The sequence below is a fragment of the Scyliorhinus torazame genome, chromosome X, assembly GCF_047496885.1.
Source record: "Scyliorhinus torazame isolate Kashiwa2021f chromosome X, sScyTor2.1, whole genome shotgun sequence".
Lineage (NCBI taxonomy): Eukaryota > Metazoa > Chordata > Chondrichthyes > Carcharhiniformes > Scyliorhinidae > Scyliorhinus > Scyliorhinus torazame.
The window spans coordinates 8,593,445-8,611,225 of record NC_092738.1 but is presented as its reverse complement, the minus strand read 5'-3'; the positions used below and the strand labels follow the sequence as shown (position 1 = coordinate 8,611,225).

The following is a 17,781-nucleotide window of genomic DNA, read 5'->3' as shown; positions in this document are numbered from 1 at the left end:
AAGATGGGTATAGAGGGTTATGGGCCAAGTGCGGGCAACTGGGACTAGCTTAATGGTAAAAAACTGGGCGGCATGGACTGGTTGGGCCGAAGGGCCTGTTTCCATGCTGTAAACTTCTATGATTCTATGATTCTAAATGGGCGAGGTACTAAATGAATACTTTGCATCAGTATTCACCAAAGAGAAGAAATTGATAGATGTTGAGTCTGGAGAAGGGTGTGTAGATAGCCTGGGTCACATTGAGATCCAAAAAGACGAGGTGTTGGGTGTCTTAAAAAATATTAAGGTAGATAAGTCCCCAGGGCCTGATGGGATCTACCCCAGAATACTGAAGGAGGCTGGAGAGGAAATTGCTGAGGCCTTGACAGAAATCTTTGGATCCTCACTGTCTTCAGGTGATGTCCCGGAGGACTGGAGAATAGCCAATGTTATTCCTCTGTTTAAGAAGGGTAGCAAGGATAATCCAGGGAACTACAGGCCAGTGAGCCTTACTTCAGTGGTAGGGAAATTACTGGAGAGAATTCTTCGAGACAGGATCTACTCCCATTTGGAAGCAAATGGACGTATAGTGAGAGGCAGCATGGTTTTGTGAAGGGGAGGTCGTGTCTCACTAACTTGATAGAGTTTTTTGAGAAGGTCACTAAGATGATTGATGCAGGTAGGGCAGTGGATGTTGTCTATATGGACTTCAGTAAGGCCTTTGACAAGGTCCCTCATGGTAGACTAGTACAAAAGGTGAAGTCACATGGGATCAGGGGTGAGCTGGCAAGGTGGATACAGAACTGGCTAGGTCATAGAAGGCAGAGAGTAGCAATGGAAGGATGCTTTTCTAATTGGAGGGCTGTGACCAGTGGTGTTCCACAGGGATCAGTGCTGGGACCTTTGCTGTTTGTAGTATATATAAATGATTTGGAGGAAAATGTAACTGGTCTGATTAGTAAGTTTGCAGACGACACAAAGGTTGGTGGAATTGCGGATAGCGATGAGGACTGTCAGAGGATACAGCAGGATTTAGATTGTTTGGAGACTTGGGCGGAGAGATGGCAGATGGAGTTTAATCCGGACAAATGTGAGGTAATGCATTTTGGAAGGTCTAATGCAGGTAGGGAATATACAGCGAATGGTAGAACCCTCAAGAGTATTGAAAGTCAAAGAGATCTAGGAGTACAGGTCCACAGGTCACTGAAAGGGGCAACACAGGTGGAGAAGGTAGTCAAGAAGGCATACGGCATTCTTGCCTTCATTGGCCGGGGCATTGAGTATAAGAATTGGCAAGTCATGTTTCAGCTGTATAAAACCTTAGTTAGGCCACACTTGGAGTATAGTGTTCAATTCTGGTCGCCACACTACCAGAAGGATGTGGAGGCTTTAGAGAGGGTGCAGAAGAGATTTACCAGAATGTTGCCTGGTATGGAGGGCATTAGCTATGAGGAGCGGTTGAATAAACTCGGTTTGTTCTCACTGGAACGAAGGAGGTTGAGGGGCGACCTGATAGAGGTATACAAAATTATGAGGGGCATAGACAGAGTGGATAGTCAGAGGCTTTTCCCCGGGGTAGCGGGGTCAATTACTAGGGGGTATAGGTTTAAGGTGAGAGGGGCAAGGTTTAGAGTAGATGTACGAGGCAAGTTTTTTACGCAGAGGGTAGTGGGTGCCTGGAACTCACTACCGGAGGAGGTGGTGGAAGCAGAGACGATAGTGACATTTAAGGGGCATCTTGACAAATACATGAATAGGATGGGAATAGAGGGATACGGACCCAGGAAGTGTAGAAGATTGTAGTTTAGTCGGGCAGCATGGTCAGCACGGGCTTGGAGGGCCGAAGGGCCTGTTCCTGTGCTGTACATTTCTTTGTTCTTTGTTGAATTGGCGCCAGAATTCTCTGGCTGTTCGCTGCGGATTTTCAGGCAGCATGGGGCAGCTTCAATGGGAAATCTCCATTGACAGCAGCGGAAATAGAGAATCCCACACCAGTGAACGACACATTGCCTCCTGTCGCCGAGGAACACATGACCAGGAGGCCGAGAACCATCATCTCCTGTATGCACTTGTGTGTAGAAGCGGAGAGATCCCACAGAGGTCGTAGTGGTGCCCGAGATCATTTTCAAATGAGAAACAACAGCTGAAACCAGACTCACAAGGTGTCTGTAATTTACAGGTTTCCATTCGCAAAGATTGGCAGCACGGCAGAACAGTGGTAGCACTGCTGCCTCAGCGTCAAGTGTCCCCGGGTTCAATTCCGGCTTTGGGTCTGTGTGGAGTTTGCACTTCCTCCCCGTGTCTGTGTGGGTTTCCTCCGGGTGCTCCGGTTTCCTCCCACAGTCCAAAGATGGGCAGGTTAGGTATTTTAGCCATGATAAATTGCCCTTAGTGTCCAAAGATGTGCAGGTTGGGTGGATTGACCATGTTAAATTGTCCCTTAGTGTCCAAAGATGTGCAGGTTAGGAGGATTGGCCATGTTAAATTGTCCCTTAGTGTCCAAAGATGTGCAGGTTAGGTGGATTGGCCATGATAAATTGTCCCTTAGTGTCCAAAGGTGTGCAGGTTAGGTGGATTGGCCGTGTTAAATTGCCCCTTAGTGTCCAAAGATGTACAGGTTAGGTGGATTGACCATGCTAAATTGTCCCTTAGTGTCCAAAGATGTGCAGGTTAGGTGGATTGGCCGTGCTAAATTGTCCCTTAGTGTCCAAAGATGTGCAGGTTGGGTGGATTGGCCATGTTAAATTGTCCCTTAGTGTCCAAAGATGTGGAGGTTAGGTGGATTGGCAATAAGTTTGACAATTTTTTGATCCCCTGAAGGTGGACACGACCTCATCCCCTGCTCACAGCGCCATTTATTAGATCTGAGCTTTGGATTGTGCATCTTTCAGGTCGCCGCACGATATACACCACTCGTCAGATTATGAAACAGCTTCGTGTATGGAGTAAATTGCTTTTATTCAGTTTGAATGAGATATCTCTTGATCAGTATTTTTCACTTGCAATACAGAGCCTCTTTAAAGATTGTTTTGTCCAAGCAAATAGAGTCCTGAGTTAAACTCAATACAAGTCAAAGTGCGAATGGTTCTTCTAATCGAATACAGAACGTTGAAAATAAAATCAAAATAGCTGTTCAAAGCGACAGGGCAGAGAAGTAGATTTTGAGATTAAAATAAGTGATTCTAGAATGAATTATTCAAACCGGCACGTACACTGCAAAGATGACTATTGTCATTAATGTCTCTCCCCTTTCTAGCTGTGATTGGGTTGAAGTTCTTTCAAAGTTAATTCAATTCCATATGTATTTGTCCATCAAATTTTAACATGAGGTGATTTGCAATATGCCTTTCTTATGAATCTTATCGGTTGCTATGAAAACCGTTTGAGGGTGTTGCCCAAAATCTTTGACTTGGGCAAATATATCCTTGGTTTGTCTGTCTAGGTTTCTACTTGATTATTCTCATGGGAAACAGCCTCTCTCACTGTCTGGTGTGTTTTAACAATATATTACAAGAAGCCATTTTAAGTTTTGGGCCATTTATTCCCTTAATTAGTTATATACTAAAAAGGTAGATTCTTTACTAAAAAAAGTGAATTCTATCCAGTGGCCCAAATTGGAGGGAAGTAATGTTGGTAACAGGAAGTAGTAATGGAACTAAAAGGCAGGTGAAACAAAATAAAGCATCAAGTTTGTATCTCACGTGGACCAGTGTCTACCTGAATGTGCACAGCATTCGTAACAAGGTAAATATTTCATAGAATTAACAGTGCTGAAGGAGGCCATTCAGCCCATTGAGTCTGCACTGGCCCTTGGAAAGAGCACCCCATCCAAGCCCACACCTCCATCCTACCCCCATAACCCTTACTGGGTTAACCTTTTTTGGTCATGAAGGGCAATTTACCATGATCAATCCACCTAACCTGCATATCTTTGGACTGTGGGAGGAAACCGGAGCACCCAGAGGAAACCCACGCACACACGGGGAGGATGTGCAGACTCCGCACAGACAGTGACCCAGCGGGGAATCGAACCTGGGACCCTGGCGCTGTGAAGCAATTGTGCTAACCACAATGCTACCGTGCTGCCCTAAAGCTGAGGAAAACTGGACGGGATTCTCCGTTCCCACAGCCGGCCAATGGGGTTTCCCATTGTGGCCACCCCATGTCATCGGGAACCCCGCGGGCGTGGGTGCACTGCCGGTGGACCGGAGGATCCCCCTGACGGAGGATCCCGCTGACAGAGAATCCAGTCCAGTGAGTGGGCAAGAATATGGAAAATAATGTGGAATAACGTGAGGTCATCCACTTTGGTCGAAGGAACAGGAATATTTCCTAAATGGTAAGAAATTAGAAAGTGTAGAAGTGCAAAGGGACCCGGGTGCCCTTGGCCATAAGTCACTGAAGGCGAACATACAGGTGCAGCAAGTTATCAGGAAGCTAAATGGAATCTTCACCTTAATCACAAGAGGGTTTGAGTACAGGAGTAGCAAGGTCTTGCCTCAATTCTATAGGAGTTGGGTTAGACCGCACCTGGAGCACTCTGGGCAGTTTTGGTCCCTTTACCTGAAAAAGGATATTATTGCCACAGAGGGAATGAAACAAAGGTTTACCAGACCAGTTCGAAGGATGGCGGGACTGTCCAATGGAGAGAGATTGGGGCAAACTTGCCTTGTATTCTCCAGTTTCGAAGAATGAGAGGTGATCTCATTGAAACCTGTAAAATACCTAAAGGAATGGACAGAGTAGATGCGGGAGACTCCCAACCGACTCTAGGTTGGGAGTCTAGAATCAGGCGACAGTTTTAAAATAAGGGAGAAGCCACTTTGGACCGAGATGAGGAGAAAGTTCTTTGCACAGAGGGTTGTGAATGTTTGGAATTCTCGCCCCCCCAGAGGCTGTGGAAGTTCAGTCAGTGAATGTGTTTGAAGCAGAGATTGATGGATTTCTGATTAACAAAAATGTAAAGAGTTACGGGGAGAGTGGGTGAAGTGTCCAACCAACCATGATTGAATCAAATGGCGGAGCAGGCTCGGTGGGCCGAATGGCCTCCTCCTGTAGGAACAGGTGATTGCTGTATGATCAGAGTGCCTAGCCAACCCCAGCCAAATAGCAAGGGGGGGGGGGGGGGAAGAGAGATTAATGCCCCTCCTCCTGGGGCTGCAGCTGCTAATGTCTGAAGTTGACTGACATAGTGGTGATAAGATGTGATGTTGCCTCATGGAGTTACTGGCTTGTGTGGGATGAAAAGCTCTTTAGCCAGCATTCATAGCAGACAGAGCAGTATATCCCTGGGTTTATGTGTGGTTTATCCGCCACTATCGGCCCAAAACCTTCCAAAACTTCAGAGTCGTGAACACAGCCCAGTCCATCACACAAACCTGCCTCCCATCCATTGCGGCATAATCCAAGACCCCTCCCACTGAGGGTATTCTCTCTTCCAACCTCTTCCATTGGGCAGGAGATCCAAAACTCTGAGAACTCGCACGAACAGATTCAAAAACAGCTTCTTCCCCGCTGTTACCCGACTGCTGAATGACCCTTGTATGGACTGAACTGATCGCTTCACACATAGAACATAGAACGATACAGCGCAGTACAGGCCCTTCGGCCCACGATGTTGCACCGAAACAAAAGCCATCTAACCTACACTATACATCTTCTCTACTGAGTAGTACTACACTCTGTATGCTTCACCCAATGTCTGTGTCTATGTATTTACATTGTGTATTGACCATATGTCCTCCTATGTTTTCTTCCATGTATGGAATGGTCTGCCTGGACTGTACACAGAACAATACTTTTCACTGTACCTTGGTACACGTGACAATAAATCAAATCCAATCAAACCATGGCTGCAGAGTAAACAGCAGTCCATTCCACAAAAGCCATTTCTTTCACGCACTGCCGAGCTTGATTTGGGGTGAGATGGCACAGCGATTAGCACTGCTGCCTCATGGCATCAGGGACCCAAGTTCAATTCTAGCCTTGGGTGACCTTGCAAAGTCAGCATGTTCTCCCCACGTCTGCGTGGCTTTCCTCCACAGTCCAAAGATGTGCAGGTTAGGTGGATTGGCCGTGTTAAATTGTCCCATAGTGTCCAAAGATGTGCAGGTTAGGTGGATTGGCCGTGTTAAATTGTCCCTTAGTGTCCAAAGATGTACAGGTTAGGTGGATTGGCCGTGTTAAATTGTCCCTTAGTGTCCAAAGATGTACAGGTTAGGTGGATTGGCCATTTTAATTGTCCCTTAGTGTCCAAAGATGTGCAGGTTAGGTGGATTGGCCATGTTAAATTGTCTCTTAGTGTCCAAAGATGTACAGGTTAGGTGGATTGGCCATGTTAAATTGTCCCTTAGTGTCCAAAGATGTACAGGTTAGGTGGATTGGCCATGTTAAATTGTCTCTTAGTGTCCAAAGATGTACAGGTTAGGTGGATTGACCATGATAAATTGTCCCTTAGTGTCCAAAGATGTACAGGTTAGGTGGATTGGCCATGTTAAATTGTCCCTTAGTGTCCAAAGATGTGCAGGTTAGATGGATTGGACATGTTAAATTGCCCCTTAGTGTCCAAAGATGTACAGGTTAGGTGGATTGGCCGTGTTAAATTGCCCCTTAGTGTCCAAAGATGTGCAGGTTAGGTGGATTGGCCGTGTTAAATTGTCCCTTAGTGTCCAAAGGTTAGGTGGGGTTACAGGGATCTAGGTTAGGGCACTCTCTCAGAGAGTTGGTGCAGACTCGATGGGCCGAATGACTTCCTTCTGCACTTTCAGGATTCTATGACTGCCTTCTCACAATGACCTGCTCATCCTGTGGTTTCAAAAGGTTTAGAACAATTATTTGGTACATAGAAAGCAACAGTTCATAATTTGCGAGTGTCAGTGTTTTCAGAGAGCTTCTTGTCTATTTTATTATTAATACACCGTAATAGTGTCCATTTCTTTGGGAATGCACATTTGTGCAAGTTTCCCTGTTGTACAGTTATGTTTTAAATGTAGTTAAGTGATCTAACTCTAATGTCACGGGACGCACTTTCCTGGTATTTATTCACAGGTAGAGAGTCAAATCAGTCAAATCATTCAGGATGTTGATAGATAAGCTATGACAGAAAGTGGAAGGAATATATAAAACAGACTACAAAAGAAATGTTTTAAAAAAACATTGAACTGATGATACTGTGCGCTGATTGTCAATAAATAGCATTTTTTCTGCCCAAATTCATGGCTAGTTTAACCAATTGGTCTTGTTTATGTTGAGCTATTAAATACCAAGAGTCCATGCTTTGTTAAAGTTGTGCATCTTTAATGAATGTTTCAAATACAGCTTACATTGTGGGTACCGATGATCTAATCCTTCAGAATCACATTTCTCGAACAGGAAATTTGGCATTTGCAAGTACAAAGTTGGATACAATCAGCCTTTTTGTAAACCAGGGTTAGGAGTGTGTGACAATGTTGCCAAAAAAAAATCTAACCTTAGTTTCCCAGGATACATGAAGCATCAAATGAATGCAAGGTGGATTGTAACATCACCCAACAAATAATGACTCCATTATCGATCTTATGGTCCGTTTGCTAAGGTCATCTTTTCCCATCTACAAGTTGGTCGCTAAACATTCAGAATTAAACAGAATTTTCATTTTGACTCTAAGATCGCAAACACAAATCAGCAATTCATTCCAGGAATTAGGAAATAATTGGCTAGCACTGTCCTCCTCAAGTTAGAAGCAGGTTAATATTTCCAGACGGAATCAAGAGATAGGCAAAGAATTATCCTCAGTTTGCAGTAGTCAGTGTGAAATTAGCCACTTTAGGTCTTTTAGCTTACAGCCATGGCCATGAACAAATCAGTGGTTTAGAAATTTATTTAAAAATCGGTTGTGTGCTGTGGACAGATCAGGAGCAAAAAGGATCATCAGAAAACAACCACATTGAAAAAGGAACAAATTCCTCTCCTTACAAGGGGACAAGCGCAAAGGACAGTTTAAGGTTTCAGTTTTATAAAAGCAACAAGAAATTGACTCCAAATTGACACAATTAACCCTTTGCGGACTGTATTAGTATCCACCAAATTTTTAACACAAATGAAAAGCATGGATTTATATATTTCCCATTTTAAACAGCAATACAGATCAAATTCACTTGTGCAGACGTTATGTGGCAGACATACATGCACATCTGTGGAGAGGCCAAATCAGTCATTAAAAGAGTCAGAGACAACAGCCTGTGATCTGAAGGTGTTAATTGGTTATTGGTGAAAGAAAAAGAGACATTCTCTCGAAGCCTTTCTCCTTGTTCATCAGGACAGCTACGCAAGATAAACCAACAGTAAAGAGAACCAACAATTAATCATGCATGACAAGGAAGTGCTGATTGGTTGGCAAGTGGACTCTGGTAATACCTTCACGATTCAGTCGACCTGCCTGGTTTGGACTTGAAAGAAAAGCTTGGCAGTTAACTGTTCTTTGCTGCATTCTCCGTGGCAATGCCTCTACCAGAGTCGGAGAAGGCAGCAGAGAACAGTTAACTGCCAAGCTTTTGCTTCAAATTCAAACCAGGCAGGTTGACTCTGATTGGATGTGTTAGAGCCCGCATGTATCTTACGGGATGGGAACAATTAATTTCCCCGTGGACCTTACAGCTTCCCCATTGAGGGGGCGGGGACCCTCTAAACACTGTCTAGTTGTCTGGTGTATAAAGCTGGCCCGTTTGGCACCAGCAAGGCCGACCCAGTTTGGATCTACCGTGTGATCTGCATTATAGTTACTGTAAATAAACTAAATTTCTTTGAACTACTAGGTGTGGACTCCTTAATGGCCTGATAAAAGGAAGGCATTACCAGAGTCCACTTGCCAACCAATCAGCACTTTCTTGTCATGCACGATCAATTGTTGGTGCACCTTGCATAGGCTGTGCTGATGAGTGCAAGGAGAAAAGCTTTGAGGGAATGTCTCTTTTTCAGCAGTTCTCAAGTTCTGCACCACCAAATGACGACTTGTTAATTGGTTCGTAAATGTGAATTATTAATCCTCGGAATTAACATTTGCAACTTTGATTGTTAGTTTATTTTTACTCTTAATCGTGATGAAAAAAAGGCACACACCAAAACATTTTTTTTATTGACTCAGTTTTGTTTAATGAGCTTTCTGCCCCCCCCCCACCCCCCCTCGGTTACAATTCTATATTTCCCCCTACTGCTACAATTTTAAACTTGAAGAAAAGGGATTTAAACGGTGCAAAGAGGCTTAATTACCAAGATAAATCCATTATTTGTCTAAACAAACTATAAGGTGAATGGTTCCTTCCAATAGAGGTCTCGTTCAAGCTTTCATCTGATTACCAGATTGTGAAACCACCATCTGAGCCACCAGTAAACCAGTCGCCCTTTCTCTGTGTCATTACGACGTTACTGCCCTGCATGGCTGCAATTTGGGCTGCATTGGGAGGGCAACCAGGTGGAGGAGGCTAAATCAGAGGAGAAAAATAAGAATTGTTTTTAGGAGTCAAGCACATCTTTCAGCTTTACCAGCATATTTCAGTTTTCCCTCCAAATTCCTCCTCTTCAAAATATTGACACCCAGACTAGTCCCGAGTTCTAATGGACACATCATCGGGGTGATGAAGAATTGGGATGGGAAAAAAGCTCTCGTCGTGGGATCGCAAGCCAAGTGTTTAGTTTTGTAAAGTGCAGCCTGCCTTCCATTCCACATGGGGTGGCATGGTGGTGCAGGGGTTAGCACTGCTGCTTCACAGCGCCAGGGACCCGGGTTCAATTCCAGCCTTGGGTGACTGTCTGTGCGGAGTTTGCACGTTCTCCCCTTGTCTGCGTGGGTTTCCTCCGGGTGCTCCGGTTTCCTTCCAAAGTCCAAAGATGTGCAGGTTAGATGGATTGGCCGTGATAAATTGTCCTTCGTGTCCAAAAAAATGTTCCGTTGGGTTACGGGGATAGGGTGGAGGTGTGGGCTTAAGTGGGTTGGTGCAGACTCGATGGGCTGAATGGCCTTGTTCTGCACTGTAAATTCTATGATTGTAGACCTGTATGAAGGGGGAGTTCATGGCCAATAAAGCAACTGAATCAAAAGAATTTGGCATTCAAGTAATTGGGGGTTTTATGTTGGAATAAAGTGGTTGGGAATGAAATTAAAGATATTTGATAAGAGAATAATAGAGAGGAATACAAGAGTGCACAAAATACTGGGAGAGATAGATAACCTACTATTCTATACTGGTGTTAATGGGTGGAGCCGGAGTCAGGGAGAAAGTAATGGCATCTAAATCAGAGTTACTGAGAATGTATGTGAATGCACGGAGTCTCGTAAATACGATTGGGGAGTTACAGGTGCAGATTGTGATGAGGAAATATGACTACAGCACAGATGTGGCTGGAGGAAGGGCAGGACAGGGGGCGGGATTCTCCAAAATGGAGGCAGAGTTGTCCGCGCCATTGTGAACGCCGTTGCGTTTCACGACGGCGCGAAACGGGCGAGGCCGCTCTGCAGAGAGTCGCGTGCCGGCGCCGGGGCGCGGTTGCGGCGATTCTCCGGCCCGGCGCGGGGCTCGGAGAATCCCGCTCAGGGTGTTAAATATTCCTGGGTATTCCTAGTGATGGAAAGGGACAGGTATATACCGCAGGGCAAGAGCTATATATGGGGGAAAGGCAATTATGATGCGATAAGGCAAGACTTAGGATGCATCAGATGGAGAGGAAAACTGCAGGGGATGGGCACAATGGAAATGTGGAGCTTGTTCAAGGAACAGCTACTGCATGTCCTTGATAAGTATGTACCTGTCAGGCAGGGAGGAAGTGGTCGAGCGAGGGAACCGTGGTTTACTAAAGCAGTCGAAACACTTGTCAAGAGGAAGAAGGAGGCTGCTGTAAAGATGAGACATGAAGGTTCAGTAAGGGCGCTCGAGAGTTACAAGTTAGCTCGGAAGGACCTAAAGAGAGAGCTAAGAAGAGCCAGGAGGGGACATGAGAAGTCTTTGGCAGGTAGGATCAAGGATAACCCTAAAGTTTTCTATAGATATGCCAGGAATAAAAGAATGACAAGGGTAAGAGTAGGGCCAGTCAAGGACAGCAGTGGGAAGTTGTATGTCGAGTCAGAGGAGATAGGAGAGGTGCTAAATGAATATTTTTTGTCAGTATTCACACAGGAAAAAGACAATGTTGTCGAGGAGAATACTGAGATTCAGGCTACGAGACTAGAAGGGCTTGAGGTTCATAAGGAGGAGGTGTTAGCAATTCTGGAAAGTGTGAAAATAGATAAGTCCCCTGGGCCGGATGGGATTTATCCTAGGATTCTCTGGGAAGCTAGGGAGGTGATTGCTGAGCCTTTGGCTTTGATCTTTAAGTCATCTTTGTCTACAGGAATAGTGCCAGAAGACTGGAGGATAGCAAATGTTGTCCCCTTGTTCAAGAAGTGGAGTAGAGACATCCCCGGTAACCATAGACCAGTGAGCCTTACTTCTGTTGTGGGCAAAGTCTTGGAAAAGTTTATAAGAGATAGGATGTATAATCATCTGGAAAGGAATAATTTGATTAGACAGTCAACACGGTTTTGTGAAGGGTAGGTCGTGCCTCACAAACCTGATTGAGTTCTTTGAGAAGGTGACCAAACAGGTGGATGAGGGTAAAGCAGTTGATGTGGTGTATATGGATTTCAGTAAAGCGTTTGATAAGGTTCCCCACGGTAGGCTACTGCAGAAAATACGGAGGCATGGGATTCAGGGTGATTTAGCAGTTTGGATCAGAAATTGGCTAGCTGGAAGAAGGCAAAGGGTGGTGGTTGATGGGAAATGTTCAGACTGGAGTCCAGTTACTAGTGGTGTACCACAAGGATCTGTTTTGGGGCCACTGCTGTTTGTCATTTTTATAAATGACCTGGAAGAGGGCGTAGATTGATGGGTGAGTAAATTTGCAGATGACACTAAAGTCGGTGGAGCTGTAGACAGTGCGTAAGGATGTTACAAGTTACAGAGGGACATAGATAAGCTGCAGCGCTGGGCTGAGAGGTGGCAAATGGAGTTTAATGCAGGAAAGTGTGAGGTGATTCATTTTGGAAGGAATAACAGGGAGACACAGTACTGGGCTAATGGTAAGATACTTGGTAGTGTGGATGAGCAGAGAGATCTCGGTGTCCATGTACATAGATCCCTGAAAGTTGCCACCCAGGTTGAGAGGGTTGTTAAGAAGGCGTACGGTGTGTTAGCTTTTATTGGTAGAGGGATTGAGTTTCAGAGCCATGAGGTCATGTTGCAGCTGTACAAAACTCTGGTGCGGCCGCATTTGGAGTATTGCGTGCAATTCTGGTCGCCGCATTATAGGAAGGATGTGGAAGCATTGGAAAGGGTGCAGAGGAGATTTACCAGAATGTTGCCTGGTATGGAGGGAAGATCTTATGAGGGAAGGCTGAGGGGCTTGAGGCTGTTTTTGTTAGAGAGAAGAAGGTTAAGAGGTGACTTAATTGAGGCATACAAGATGATCAGAGGATTAGATAGGGTGGACAGTGAGAGCCTTTTTCTTTGGATGGTAATGTCTAGCATGAGGGGACATAGCTTTAAATTGAGGGGTGATAGATATAGGACAGATGTCAGAGGTAGGTTCTTTTCTCAGAGATTCCACTAAATTAGTTCGGCATGACCTGCCCTTTATGAACCCATGCTGCGTCTGCCCAATGGGACAATTTCCATCCAGATGCCTCGCTATTTCTTCCTTGATGATAGATTCCAGCATCTTCCCTACTACCGAAGTTAAGCTCACTGGCCTATAATTACCCGCTTTCTGCCTACCTCCTTTTTTAAACAGTGGTGTCACGTTTGCTAATTTCCAATCCGCAGGGACCACCCCAGAGTCTAGTGAATTTTGGTAAATTATCACTAGTGCATTTGCAATTTCCCTAGCCACCTCTTTTAGCACTTTGGGATGCATTCCATCAGGGCCAGGAGACTTGTCTACACTTAGCCCCATTAGCTTGCCCATCACTACCTCCTTGGTGATAACAATCCTCTCAAGGTCCTCACCTGTCATAGCCTCATTTCCATCAGTCACTGGCATGTTATTTGTGTCTTCCACTGTGAAGACCGACCCAAAAAAACCTGTTCAGTTCCTCAGCCATTTCCTCATCTCCCATTATTAAATCTCCCTTCTCATCCTCGAAAGGACCAATATTTACCTTAGCCACTCTTTTTTTGTTTTATATATTTGTAGAAACTTTTACTATCTGTTTTTATATTCTGAGCAAGTTTACTCTCATAATCTATCTTACTCTTCTTTGTAGCTTTTTTAGTAGCTTTCTGTTGCCCCCTAAAGATTTCCCAGTCTTCCAGTCTCCCACTAATCTTTGCCACTTTGTATATATGCATTTTCCTTCTATTTGATACTCTCCCTTATTTCCTTAGATATCCACAGTCCATTTTCCCTTTTTCTACCGTGCTTCCTTTTTGTTGGTATAAACCTTTGCTGAACACTGTGAAAAATCGCTTGGAAGGTTCTCCACTGTTCCTCAACTGTTTCACCATAAAGTCTTTGCTCCCAGTCTACCTTAGCTAGTTCTTCTCTCATCCCATTGTAATCTCCTTTGTTTAAGCACAAAACACTAGTGTTTGATTTTACCTTCTCACCCTCCATCTGTATTTTAAATTCCACCATATTGTGATCGCTCCTTCCGAGAGGATCCCTAACTATGAGATCCTGAATCAATCCTGTCTCATTACACAGGACCAGATCTAGGACCGCTTGTTCCCTCGTAGGTTCCATTACATACTGTTCAAGGAAATTATCGCGGATACATTCTATAAACACCTCCTCAAGGCTGCCTTGACCGACCTGGTTAAACCAATCGACATGTAGATTAAAATCCCCCATGATAACTGCTGTACCATTTCTACATGCATCAGTTATTTCTTTGTTTATTGCCTGCCCCACCATAATGTTACTATTTGGTGGCCTATAGATTACTCCTATCAGTGACTTTTTCACCTTACTATTCCTGATTTCCACCCAAATGGATTCAACCTTATTCTCCATAGCACCGATGTCATCCCTTACTGTTGCCCGGATGTCATCCTTAAATAACAGAGCTACACCACCTCCCTTACCATCCACTCTGTCCTTCCGAATAGTTTGATACCCTCAGATATTGAACTCCCAGTCGTGACCATCCTTTAACCATGTTTCAGTAATGGCCACTAAATCATAGTCATTCACGATGATTTGCGCCATTAACTCATTTACCTTATTCCAAATACTACGAGCATTCAGGTTAAAGTACACTTATGTTGGCTTTTTTACCTCTGTTCTGAATCTTAACACCTCGATCAGTAACCTCTCCCAAGTTATATTTCCTCTTAACCTTTCTCCTAATTTTCCTTGTCGTTGAACCCATATCTTCCTGTAACAACCTGCCGCGTCGCTTACCATTAATGTTTTCACTTCCCGTTTTATTCCTTTTAGTATTCCTGGTCCTATTCACTGAGCTCCCCTCAGTCACTGTACCTTACTGATTTGATTCAATTCCCACCTAGATTCAAATTCCCAAACCCACTCTTGGTTCTGTCTCACTCTGGCTGTGTCTTCTCTGGCTCACTGGGAGAACTCACATGCTGCCGCTGTCATGGCGGGGTGGGTTCGGACGGTGAAGATGACGGTCCTCCCGAGGTTCTTGTTCGTGTTTCAGGGCCTCCCGATTTTAATTCCCATGGCTTTTTCAGGAGGGTGAATGCGATGATTTCAGGGTTTGTGTGGGCAGGTAAACCTCGCAAGTGAAGGTGGTGTTTCTGAAGCGGGGGGCTGGCTCTGCCGAACTTGATAAATCATTACTGAGCGGCAAATATATCGATGGTCAGGAAGTGGGTAGTGGGAGAGGGGTCGGTGTGGGAGTGGGTGGAGGCAGCCGATGCAGGGATACGAGTTTGCGGGCACTGTTGGCAGCCTCGGCCATTCTCACCGGCCAGGTACTCCACAAGCCCGGTAGTGGTGGCAGCCCTGAGGGTGTGGGGACAGAGGTGGCAGCATCTGGGGCTGGAGGGGTTTGGGCACCAATATGTGGCAACCACCGATTGGTTCCGTGGGGGCTGGATGGAGGGTTTTGGGGGCGGCAGCGGGCGGGGATCGAGTGGTTTGGGGATTTGGTCATCGACGGCGGCTTTCCGTGCTTGGAGCAGGAGTTTCAGATGCCCAGGCAGAATGGGTTCCGGTATTTGCAGGTGAGGGATTTTATCCAGAAGCAGGCACCGTCCTTTCCTCACCTGCCACCCCAGGGGCTACAGGACAAGGTGGTGTCAGGAACGGGGGTAGGGTGTCCCCGAGGTGGTTGCAGAAGATCAAACAGGCTTCGTGAAGGGCAGGCAGCTCGCGAGTAATATAAGACGGCTGTTGAATGTGGCGATGAATCCGTCGGGGGCTCTGGTACCAGAGGTGGTGGTATCCATGGATGCGGAGAAGGCATTTGATCGGGTGGAGTGGCAGTACTTGTTTGAGGTTTTGGGAAGGCTTGGGTTTGGGCCGAGATTTGTGGCACGGGGGCGGTCGCTGTATGTGGCACCAAGGGCGAGGGTGAGGACGAATGGTATGGGTTCGCGGAGCTTTCACTTACACAGAGGAAGGGGTGCCCGCTGTCGCCGTGACTGTTTGCGTTGGCCAGAGAGCCGTTGACGATGGCTCTTAGAGGGTCGGCGGAGTGGCGGGGGATTATGAGGGGACAGAGGGAGCATCGGGTGTCGCTCGATGCTGATGACCTGTTGCTGTATGTTTCGGATCCGCTGGAGAGTATGGGATAGATTATGGGCCTGCTGGGGAGGTATGGAGGGTTCTCGGGAAACAAGCAGCTGAATGTAGGGAAAAGCGAGATATTCCCGGTGAATGAGTTGGCACAGCAACCTAACTGAATGTAGGGAAAAGCGAGATATTCCCGGTGAATGAGTTGGCACAGCAACCTAACTGAATGTAGGGAAAAGCGAGATATTCCCGGTGAATGAGTTGGCACAGCAACCTAACTGAATGTAGGGAAAAGCGAGATATTCCCGGTGAATGAGTTGGCACAGCAACCTAACTGAATGTAGGGAAAAGCGAGATATTCCCGGTGAATGAGTTGGCACAACGGGCTAATTTAGGGGGGATGCCATTTACGGTAACGAGGGATAGGTTTAGGTACTTGGGGATTCAGGCAGCGAGGGAATGGACGGGGCTCCAGAAGTGGAACTTAACAAAGCTGGTGGAGGAGGCCAGGGAGGATCTTAAGAGGTGGTATACACTGTACTGAACGCTGGCGGGGAGGGTCCAAGTGGTGAAAATGAATATTCTGCCGAGGTTCTTGTGTATCTTTCAGGCTCTCCCGATCTCCATACCAAAGGCCTTTTTTTCCAGAAATTGGACATGATAATTTCAGGCTTTGTATGGCTGAGGAAGGTGCCGAGGGTGAGGAAGGTGCCGAGGGTGGGGAAGGTGCCGAGGGTGGGGAGGACCCTGCTACAGAGGCAGAGGGGGGGGGTTGGCGTTGCCCAACTTGCTTCATTGTTATTGGGCGGCGAAAGGGGACAGGGTGCGGCGATGGTGGGAAGGAGAAGGGGTAGAGTGGGTTAGGATGGAGGAGGAATCCTGTAAGGGGTCTAGTTTGAGGGCTATGGCGACGGCAGCATTGCCAATGGCTCCGAGTAGGTATTCCGGGAGCCCAGTGGTGCAGTCCACGGTGAAGATATGGAATCAGTTGAGGAGGCATTTTAGGGTGGAAGGGATGTCGGTGCTAACGTCGCTGTGCGAGAATCATGGGTTTGAGCCGGGGGGGATGGATAGTGTATACAGGAGGTGGAGGGAAGTGGGGCTGGTCAAGGTGAGGGATTTGTATTTGGAGGAAGGGTTCACCAGTCTGGAGGAGCTAAGGGAGAGGGTAGAGCTGCCGAGGGGGAGTGAGTTCAGGTATCTGCAGGTTAGGGACTTTGCGCAAAAGGTCTGGAAGGGGTTCCCCAGATTGCCGGGATACACCCTGCTCAAGGTGTGGGCAGGGCCAGCGAATCACGCGCACATGTTTTGGGGTTGTGAAAAAAAAAATTGGGAAGATTCTGGGCGGGAGTGCTCGCGGTCTTAGCCAGGATAGTGGAGGAGGGAGTGGACCCGGACCCTTTGGTGGCGATATTTGGGGTTTCAGAGAAGCAGGAACTCATGGAGAGGAGGAAGGCCGATGTCGTGGCCTTCGCCTCTCTGATTGCACGGCGATGAATTTTACTGGAGTGGCGGTCGGCATCGCCACCGGGGGTAGCGGCTTGGTTGGGTGACCTGTATGACCTCCTGCAGTTAGAGAAGATAAAGTATGAGGTAAGCGGCTCAGCAGGGGGGTTTGTGGAAAGCTGGGGGATGTTTGTGACTGTGTTTGAGGAGCTGTTCGTCGCAGGGCGGGGGGGGGGGGGGGGGGGGGGGGGGTGAAAAGGGGAAAGAATCTGTACAAACTGTGTAGTTGATTGATGGGAATTATGTTTCCTGGGGTGTTTATTCGCTGTAACCTGTTTTGATACATATTTTTAAAAATATATATTATATTACAAACAATGGGGGTAGGGGAGGAGAAGGTGTCGGAAATTAATAAGGTGTTGATGGATTGGGAGGGAGCCCTGATATGGGTAGTGAAGCGTAGGTGGGGGGGGAAGGGTTGGGGAGGGAGGTGGAGGCTGGGGTGTGGGAGGAGGCCCTGAGGAGAGTTAATGCATCCTCGTCGTGTGCCAGGTTCAGCCTGATACAGTTTAAGGTGGTCCACAGGAGGGTGGTGTGCGGGAGGGCCCGCGAATCATGTCCACATGTTTTGGGCATGTCCCAAGCTTG

At 46.5% G+C, this 17,781-nt stretch overlaps 1 protein-coding gene across 1 annotated transcript in view; it reads right to left on the bottom strand.

The window, feature by feature from the left end:
- Positions 1-7,254: 7,254 nt before the first annotated feature.
- The window catches only part of dazap2 (DAZ associated protein 2), a 103,852-nt gene continuing 93,325 nt past the window's right edge, over positions 7,255-17,781 (bottom strand). Inside the window, exon 4 of the mRNA XM_072493983.1 lies at positions 7,255-9,437. Within this exon, the coding sequence (XP_072350084.1) occupies positions 9,309-9,437 (129 nt within the window). The 3' untranslated portion in view covers positions 7,255-9,308. The remainder of the gene's footprint in view (positions 9,438-17,781) is intronic.